The sequence below is a fragment of the Megalobrama amblycephala genome, linkage group LG17 (assembly GCF_018812025.1).
Source record: "Megalobrama amblycephala isolate DHTTF-2021 linkage group LG17, ASM1881202v1, whole genome shotgun sequence".
NCBI lineage: Eukaryota > Metazoa > Chordata > Actinopteri > Cypriniformes > Xenocyprididae > Megalobrama > Megalobrama amblycephala.
The window spans coordinates 97,501-107,500 of record NC_063060.1 but is presented as its reverse complement, the minus strand read 5'-3'; the positions used below and the strand labels follow the sequence as shown (position 1 = coordinate 107,500).

General features: G+C 41.4%; 1 protein-coding gene across 2 annotated transcripts in view; it reads right to left on the bottom strand.

The window, feature by feature from the left end:
* Positions 1 to 3,241: 3,241 nt before the first annotated feature.
* LOC125250092 (fizzy-related protein homolog) overlaps positions 3,242 to 10,000 on the bottom strand; it is a 15,343-nt gene continuing 8,584 nt past the window's right edge. For both annotated transcript variants that reach the window (XM_048162468.1, XM_048162467.1), the window contains exons 6-14: positions 9,515 to 9,597; positions 8,818 to 9,001; positions 7,951 to 8,016; positions 7,784 to 7,886; positions 7,522 to 7,706; positions 5,410 to 5,643; positions 4,992 to 5,096; positions 4,416 to 4,508; positions 3,242 to 3,960 (exon numbers count right to left, since the gene is read on the bottom strand). In XM_048162468.1, coding sequence (XP_048018425.1) covers positions 3,919 to 3,960; positions 4,416 to 4,508; positions 4,992 to 5,096; positions 5,410 to 5,643; positions 7,522 to 7,706; positions 7,784 to 7,886; positions 7,951 to 8,016; positions 8,818 to 9,001; positions 9,515 to 9,597 — 1,095 coding nt within the window. In that variant the 3' untranslated portion in view covers positions 3,242 to 3,918. The remainder of the gene's footprint in view (positions 3,961 to 4,415; positions 4,509 to 4,991; positions 5,097 to 5,409; positions 5,644 to 7,521; positions 7,707 to 7,783; positions 7,887 to 7,950; positions 8,017 to 8,817; positions 9,002 to 9,514; positions 9,598 to 10,000) is intronic.

The window sequence follows — 10,000 nt, the reverse complement described above, 5'->3', positions numbered from 1 at the left end:
GTTTATTACCTGTCATCTTCATCATCATCATCATCACACAATTACATGCATTTCATTAACAGTTACTCATATGCATCACACACAATATTAGACTATATGATATTATTAATCAATGATTCAAATAACACCTATAGACATATGATTAATAATCATATTTAATTTTATTTAATAAAACTTTTGTCCAGTTCAGTTCAGATTCACACTCTTGAACTGAAAAGAAGCTAATATGTGTGTGGGAAATGAATAAGACGACCAAGAACAGCAGTCCAAGAAAAGAAACTAGGAAATGCCTAAAATATGTTTTAAAACATGAATTGCATTATATATATCTGACTTATTAATGAAGAGTTTTATTATTTTAAACTAGCCTACATTTTAAAATATGAACTAAAATGCAGATTTAAATGTTTATAAATTTGTCCATTTAAAAAGTTATTACTATTTGATGAAATCCAAGATGAAATCCTTTTTTTTTTCTATGTCCGAATGCCTGCCTAACATGGGAGATGAATAAAGTGTTTATTTTTGTTTTGTTTTTGCGCACAGAAAGTATTCTCGTCTCTTCATAACATTAAGGTTGAACCACTGCAGTCACATGACTGTTTTAATGATGTCTTTAGTTCCTTTCTGGACCTTGAAAGTGTTGATTATATTGCTGTCTATGGACGAGTCTCTCGGATTTCATCAAAAATACTTTAATTTGCGTTCTGAAGATGAATGAAGGTCTTACGGATGAGGGAGAGTAATTAGTGACAGAATTTTCATTTTTGGGTGAACTAACCCTTTAATTATTACTCCAATGTACAATTACGACGTATCTATAGATAACTGATGGTTCATAATCCTGTGACTGAATGGACAGCGGTGGTAAACATGAGTGTAACTGTGTCAGGAATGAAGAAGAAGCCTGAATAACAGCCTGTCAGGATCTGAAGAGGGTTCATTAGCATGTGAATCATCATCATATCGCATCCGCAGCGGATTATATCAATAATTCAATCAACTGGCCCTCAGTGTGAGGAGTGTCTTCAGCTCATTGTGTGTGAGAGCTTCAGATCCTGCAGAACAGAGACTTACTGAATACTGAGTCTGAAGTGCTGCTCTTACTGAAGAAGAGCTATCTATCTATCTATCTATCTATCTATCTATCTATCTATCTATCTATCTATCTATCTATCTATCTATCTATCGTTCTATCTATCTATCTATCTATCTATCTATCGTTCTATCTATCTATCTATCGTTCTATCTATCCATCTATCCATCTATCTATCTATCTATCTATCTATCGTTCTATCTATTTATCTATCGTTCTATCTATCGTTCTATCTATCTATCTATCTATCTATCTGTCTATCACGCCCTCTTTTGGATGCTCTACAGTATTATGCATAAAACCACACAGATATTTTTATGATTGACGGTCATTTTATTGATGCTTTATTATATTGCTATTGATGATGTGATTATGATGTGTTGCAAATTTGGCTTCAATACAGTTGTGACTTTTGATCTGCAATATTTGATATGTTGTCATGTTTCTGCTCACAGACGCTCATCTTCAGACCAGGAGAATCACACCTGACCTGAGGAAAACACCGAAACGCCTCAGATCATTCTAGCATCTGCATAGCAACACTTTAGCAACATCATCAGGACATCATCAGGACATCTGGCTTTAACGTTTGATCAGTTCTGAGCAGTGAATGACGTCTGATGGATCGCTTGACACTTCACACCTGTTTGCTCATATGCTGCGTTCATGTCCATGTGTGGAGCTGAAGGAAATCAATCTGCTGCTGAACACAAGTTCACTTCCCACCGGAGAGGAAGAACAGGTTAACTTGAGGAATATTACCACCGTTCATCTTTTCTGTGATGCTGTAATGCTGTTTCTGTCATTTTCTGGAGTTTGATGCTCTGCTCTCGTACAGACAACAGCTGCATGAACGTTCATATTGATGCTTTCATCCAGAGCGACTCGCTCCAGCGTAACTCTTTAAATGGCCGTCTGATAATATCTGTTCTTCACCTGAACTCACACTTCTCCTGCCGTTTCCGCTGGTTCTGCTGCTCAGTGTGAAATGAAAGGCTCCCGCTCCCGTCCTGCTCCTTTACTCGTGTCAGCAGGAGACCGGAGCGGATCGGAGCGGCACAATGGGAAGATTCGCCGTCGGTCTCCGCGTCGTGTGTGGATTATGTGGATGACGGCGGCCGCGGCTCTCTGTGTCACAGTAGGAGGAGAGGATTACGCCCGTGCGATCAGACGGCCTTTCTCATCAACATCACCTGCTGCAGAGATTCAGCTCCATTCATCTCCACATCTGACTGCCGCTGTAATCCTAAATGATTTCCCTCCATCCCTCTCTCTGAATCACCGTCATCAGAGGTCAGAGGTCAATAGGCACGTGACCACATGACCCTCAGCACAGTAACAGGTGTTGCTGAAGTTGTCTGGTTTAATGAGCGGAGCTGGACGCGAATGACGTGTTTAATATTCAAATCACTGTTTGCTGATAGAGATCGTCTCATCATAAAGCAGCAGGACGCCGTAAATCTACAGCGGAAGAAAGACTCGTAATGGATCGGGTCGATCTCTTGATGATGGTGAAATGACGGTCACGATCAGTTCTTAAAAGAATCATTTTTCTCAGTGTGAAGAACATTTTAATAATCTAAAGAACCTTTTTTTAAAGGGTGAATTTTCAGGTCACATTTCACCTCAAAAAGGATGATTTTTACTCTGTATTGACAATGACATTTCTTCACATTACAGTCGAGACAATTTGGGAGTGAATTTGTTGTGAACATAATGTCACGAGAGTCTAGTATAAATATAATGTTTTCCTTTCGATTTTGAAATGAAATGAGACCTGGACATGTTTTTGACAGGTTGCAGGAGATTCACAAGTGTTTATAGGGTTTGGCCGTTTGTCTCTAATCAGAGAAGCATTGTGGGAATCGCACGTGATCCAGGACGCTCATGAATGTTAAAAGATGCAGCAGATCTTAATTTGGCTGATTGTGAGATTCACATGCCACCAGTGACCGCTGCTGTGTGTCTGATAATCATTATCATTATCATTATTATTATTATTATTATTATTAGACAGACAGACAGATAGTTCTCAGAAGGACACACACTATTGAGGCGCAGAAACGCTCATTTGAAGATGCTTGTGCTCTAGAAAGGTCCCTTGAAAGTGAGTGACACACATGATAAAAACACAGACACATACAATATGCGAACATGTTTTTAATGCATTTTCATTGTCTTTTTAACTGTTCTGTTCTGCTTTACACACAATCACTGCCTCAACCAATAAATAACAGACGCTCATCCCATCATTCACTCCACAATAATAATACAAATAATAAAACTCGCTTGAAAAACAGGTAAACAACTAGAGGAAAATAATCACCTGAACGGATGCGTGAACCTGAATCACGTCTGAGCGGATGTTTCTGGAACGATTAGAAATGACAGAAATATAGTCTGGACATTTTCATCTGACTGAGTTCATAATCTCTATTGAGACAAACGAGTCAAACCCAAACGATTAGAGACTTTGAAGTAGATGTGGAAACTAAAATTTGTTGTTTTTTTCCATCAAAAGAAACAAAAGCGTCTCATAATCCCATAATCACAACGTAAGGCAGACCGTCTCCACAGACACACCATAATAAAACAAATCATAATAATCATCTGTATAACAACAATTATATTAATCTGCAAAATGAGAAAGCACTGCGGTGACGGAAAACAATCAAAGACACACTCAGTTATTTGGCGGTACTGACTTCCTGTTCCATCCTCCATCACTTCCTGTCGTCAAACAGCACCAGAGGAAGATGGAGAGGTCACATGACTTACGATCAGTTCATGACTTCTAGGATGTTTCTGTAATGTCTCTAATATTATCGGATCCTTGTGAAGAGGTTCAGAACTGATACGGATTCCTGAAGAGACGAAAGACACACGAAAACCTTCTTCATTTCATTTCTGACGTTAAATGCAAAATGTATAATTAAATTTGTAAAATCAAAGAGTGTAATGATAGCAGTTGTTCTACAGTGTCGGCCTGATATATTTTGGTAAAACAAATAAATGTATTATTTTCAAGCTAGTCAAGTCAAGTCACCTTTATTTATATAGCGCTTTTTACAATGCAGATTGTGTCAAAGCAGCTTTACAGTGATAACTGGTATATAATTAGCAACATATATTAGTATATATATATATATAACAAGCTAATAAGTGCATTTGTCAATGTCTGTGTATAATACAGTAATATAAAAGTTACTTTCAATTGTTTTATTGAACATTTCATTTGTTAAACTCTTTCATTTGTTAATATTTATATTGATAATGCACGTTTTCACCACCGGGGTGTGTTTAAACACATGATTTGTACCTTCGTGGATCTCATTTTGCTGAAAACGTTCCAGAATCGCAGCGTCTCGTCTCCGGCTCCAGTGACGATGGCTTCTCCGTCTGGAGACATGGCCTTAAAAACACATCAGGCTGCTGGATTAGTGCGTGTCAAACGCTGAGATTCATTTCACAGATTCTCTCAAACTCTGATTAAAGCCCCGTTCACACCAACAACCATAACTATAACCACAACTACATCAGCGTTCGCTCCGGCGCACGATATCGCTCTGTTTGTTCTCAGGTTTGTCGTCTGTCTCTTTAAATGCTCGAGCTCTTAAAGCAGGCTGGATTCTGATTGGCTGTCAGTGTTTTTATCGTTCATCAGCTGGAAAAATGAAATCATTAAAGTGATTCCAGCGATATCGTTCCTCTGTGTCGTTATCGTTATAGTTGTGCCGTGAACTCATCATCATTCATCGTTCCTCATGTGATCGGGTCTTTACACTCTCATCTTTACACACGGTCACTAGTCATCCAATATCTGAGCCGTCGGTTCGTAAGTTTGACTGCTGAGTTCATCTAGATTCATCACAATAACTGGTTAGTCTGGTCTTACCAGGTAAAGGACTCTGTAGGAATGACCCGTTAGCTTGGCGACCTGAGTAAGAGACGGATACTTCCACACCAGGATCTGATTCTGGGAATATCCGTGAGTGCTGACCTGCAGACAGACAGAGAGACAGATACACTTCTCTGGAGGAGGCTCATGGGAATGATCAAATAATACTTCCTATTTGCTTTCACACCAATATTGCTAGCAAATTTCACGGTAAAACAAGAAACAGGAAGAAACACTGAATTAAGCAAGACATTTTTAAGGAGAAAGACTAAAATAATATTGTCTTTTAAAATGTACTACAGTAATCTCTGTTTTATTTACAACTTTGAAAAATCTTTTACGGTGTTCAGAATCCAAAGCTCCGATAAATCAAACTCACTGTACGGGTTTAGCGAAAGAGCCGACGGTGACGTACCAGTTCGTTGGTGTGTTTGGACCAGGCCAGGTTGCAGACCTGCGATCCGGTGTCACTGCACTGCAGCGGCTGACCCGTCAGCGTGTTCCAGAAGCGGATGCAGCGGTCGGCCGTCCCGCCGCCGGAGGCCAGCAGCCCGTGCTGGTGCGGAGACCAGGCGATGGCCTTCACTGCGGCCAGGTGCTCGGTGTACTGCTGCACGGGCAGAACGCTGGAGTGATTCCACACCAACAGCTGCACACACACACACACACACACACACACACACACCGAGAGAGAAGCTGCTGTCACTGCGTCCAAATCAAAAACTTCCCTACTACATAGTGTCGGAAAAACAGTAGGTTAAAAGTCCCCGGATGACCTTCTGATGGACACTTTACTCTTTTAGAGGATTTATGAATGACAGTGAAGCGACGCGACTGACGCTGGTATAGTAGGTCAATTAATTTTTTTGATAGGAACTTTCATTAATAAGCCTTTATCTGACCGAGTTCTGCTGTGCTCTAAATCACTCACAAATCTTATGATAATTTGATAATCTCCATTCAGTTTTCACAAAACATTAGTTGTTTTCATGCCTTTTGCACATTTCATGCTCTTCATCTTCAGAAAGATCTTTCTTCCACCCATATTGCATGAGAACTGTGACTTGCTTAATGATGTGGAACAACCTCTAAGTAGGGTTTAATAATTTGGAATGCAGTGTACATTGTAACCAATCACGCCAATGTGTGGGCGGCTTTAGCATATCATTAACTATGACCGCTCTGAAGCAGGAGAGTCTCAAGTCTGTTGATACGAGAAATCAGGTAGATTTAGCAATATAGTGGGTGTTTGATGTATATTTGTCACGGGTGTTTTGGTTTTGTTTTCACGGTTATGATTTCATGTCTTTTATTTTGGAGTTGAATCTTGTTGCTTGTTTGTGTCTTGCTTCCCTTGATCCTCTTGTTCTCCCTTAGTCCATGTGTCATGTTCTGATTGGTTGTTTCTTGGTCATGTGGTTTTCATTGGTCATTGGTTCTTATGTTCCTTGTGCCACTTCCCCATTGGTTGTCTCAGTCATGTGTTCCATCAGTTCTTGTATTTATAGCCCTTATGTTCCATTGTACTCTTGTCTAGCTTTGTTTTATGTAACCCGTTGTTGGTGAGCGTCAGGATCTTTAGTCAAGTCAAGTCAAGCCACGTCTGTGTTCATGTTCCTGTTCCTGTTTGTGTTTTGGATTAATGTTAATAAACTGCACTTGGGTTCTACCTACGCTCGCCTCCAGTGGACTCTCTCCGTTACAATATTACTGTTATGATGAATATGCTTGACGTTCTGAGGCGTTCAAAGCGTCTCTCAGGATACTGAAGACACTGTCTGACTTGCGAACGGGAACATGGTTTGTGTAACATTAGCAACACATTATTACTAGCTGTTTGATAACGTAGTCAAGCAAATGCTAATCATATTAATTACCGTCATGTGTCAGATGTTGTAAAAAGCGATACCATCGCAGCGTTTACCACAGTAAGTTGACCGAGTGGATCTCTGAGCTCGTGCGAGTGAGTGGAGGCGGGGCTAATTAGCATATTCATAGATCCGTGTATATTAAATGAACCAAAGGTGTAGAGTTACATTCAGGCTATGTTAAGGCATGAACTATTTTACTTTCATAGGAAAAACTGTTTAAATATGTCACTTTGGTGATCAAAGATGAGTTTTAAGAAATAACATTGAGCGGTATTATATTCTCGGGAGCGTCACACTGAATACTATGGAAGCCCATTTCTGATACATAAGAAAAAAATCGTGCTTTGTAATGACATAAAAAGTCATAATTATGAGATGATAGAAAATTATGAGAGTCAAAAGTATAAAAGTATATAAAAGTATATAAAAGTTGTGACTGTTTGACTTGTGTGTCAGAAATGGGCTTCAACAGAAGACGATCGGATCGGATGAACCTTTTCTGTTATCCAGAACACATGTGATGCGCTCTCTCGTATTTCTGAATGTGATCAAAAAGCGTTTCAGACCCTTTACACTGAACTCATGACGAGATGAAGCGAATATCTTCAGTACGTGATGTTTGACGCCTCGCAGTGAATGCCAGTGTGTCTCGGCACCTTGTTGTCGTTTCCTCCGGACGCCAGCAGCTGGTGGTCAGTGCTCCACTTCAGTCCGCACACTTCCTGTCTGTGACCCTGCAGGCGGCGCTCGGACTGCAGCGGCGGCGCTCGGATGTCCCGCTGCAGGATCAGCCGGTCCCTGCTGCCCGACGACAGCTGATCCACGTTCCACGCCAGCGCACCTGAGACACGCAACACACACGCATGCAGACGTCCGCTGACACACTGAGGAACAGCATCGGCACGTGCCCACACTCACCCACGCGAGCCGTGTGACCCTCCAACACCGACAGCTTCTTTCCCGCCGCCGCGTCCCAGATCTGAACCAAGCCTTTATGAGTGCCCACCGCCACCAGATTCCCCTGAAACACACGTCACGTCAGCGTCACGCGGCACACGCGTGTCACATCAGAGCGCTGAACTCACCCGCTCCGACCAGCCCACAGACGTGACCGAGTCTCCTTCCACAGACAGATCACACAACCGCGTCACCTGTGCAAACAAACACACCGCCACTAAGATTACACTTTCACATCGTTATTACATAAACATCATATCATCACATGATCAAAGAGGATCTATTCTGCTTTTGTCCATCTTCATGTGTCTTCAGTGTGTAATGTTGATGTTTGAGCATGAAAAAGCTCATTATTATTATTCTCTATATCAGTGTTTCTGAACTCCATCTTGAGTTTCTTCACAATATTCCTCATTTAAATAATTCATGCGCTGAATAAAGGGGCGGGGCCTGGTTGAGTTAGTTAGTAGTGTGTTGAAACTGGCGGTTATGGTAAGGGGCGGGACATTTCCCAAACACCAATCACAACACACTGCTCCAACCGACCAATCAGAGCACATTGTGCTTTTCAGAAGGAGGGGCTTCATAGAGACAGGAACTAAACAGAGCGTTACTGACAGACTGGGAAGAGAGGAGCTGCAACAATGGAGAATATGAGGAGAATAATCAACATTCAAACAGGAAAACCTGTTCTAGTACAGTGTGACCGGATCATTATGAGACCAAAATCACTGTAATCACTGACTGATTGTTCACACAATAATGATTAATTTTGTGTAATACAACCTATATAAAATGTTGCCAAAAAAAATCTTGTTTTTATCAAGTGGAAGCAGAAGCAGAATCACTAAAGCCACACTGTGTTTCACCATCAAAAAGATTCAATCACATTCATTTCAACATTCAGTAACACACAATAACCCTGCCTGACCCCCCCCCCCCCCCACACACACACACACACACACACATACACACATACACACAGTCACACACACCTGGCTGGTGCAGGCGCTCCACAGGTAGACGCAGGTCCCGAGGCCGACGCTCAGCACGTTCAGTGAGGACCAGTCCACCAGGTTCAGATAGAAGTCGTCCTGCAGCTCCGGAGCATCCAGCACTTTAAACGGGATCTTGGAGATCTTCCGCGTGGGTTTGCGTGGAGATCTCAACAACTTCTGACTGCAGCACAGAAACACGGCTGTTTAACTGAGAATCTGACGAAAACTCGCAATGTTTTTAGCATTTTAGCACTGACGTTATTTTCATGATAATTTTGCATATTTACTCATGCTTAAAGTCAAGTCAGCTTTATTTCTACAGTGCTTATACAGTACAGATCGATTCAAAGCAGCTTCACAGAAATAAACATTAAAATGACGATCAATGATGCAAACTTCATCAAATGAAAAATTCAGATTCAGCTGTAAAGCAGCTCTACAGAAGATGATAAAGTCATTATTCAGATCAACTCAGTTCAATAACTGTGAATTAAAAAAGTCACAATGCAAAGAAATATTAATGGTACTAAAAGCAGGTTTGATTTTATTTAAGCAAAATAGAATTTATTTTATTTTGAAATGTGATCTGGACTTGTGACCTTTTTGTCACTATAAAAATGCAAAGCAAATCTTTGTACTGACACACAAAATCCATCATCTTTGTGCTTTTAAACCTCTAGATCGACACGCTCACCTGTTACTGCTGACGGGCGACAGGGAGTACGGCGACACACTGTTACCGTCATCAGGAAGAGAACGCTTGGCACTCAGAGAATACTGCAACACACACACACACACACAGTGTCAAACTCACTGACACAATGATGCAAACTCACATAGAAGACACTGTGACATCAGCAACAGAGCTGGAAGAAAGGTGACGTCAGCAGAAAAGAAAGAGATGGAGAGAGTTTTGATGGAGAAACAATCAGACAAGAGGATGGATGGAGAGACACAAACAGACAGACAGACGGACAGACAGACAGACAGACAGACAGACAGACAGACAGACAGACGGACAGACGGACAGACGGACGGACAGACGGACAGACAGACAGACAGACGGACAGACGGACGGACAGACAGACAGACGGACAGACAGACAGACAGACGGACAGACGGACAGACAGACAGACAGACGGACAGACGGACGGACAGACAGACAGACGGACAGACAGAC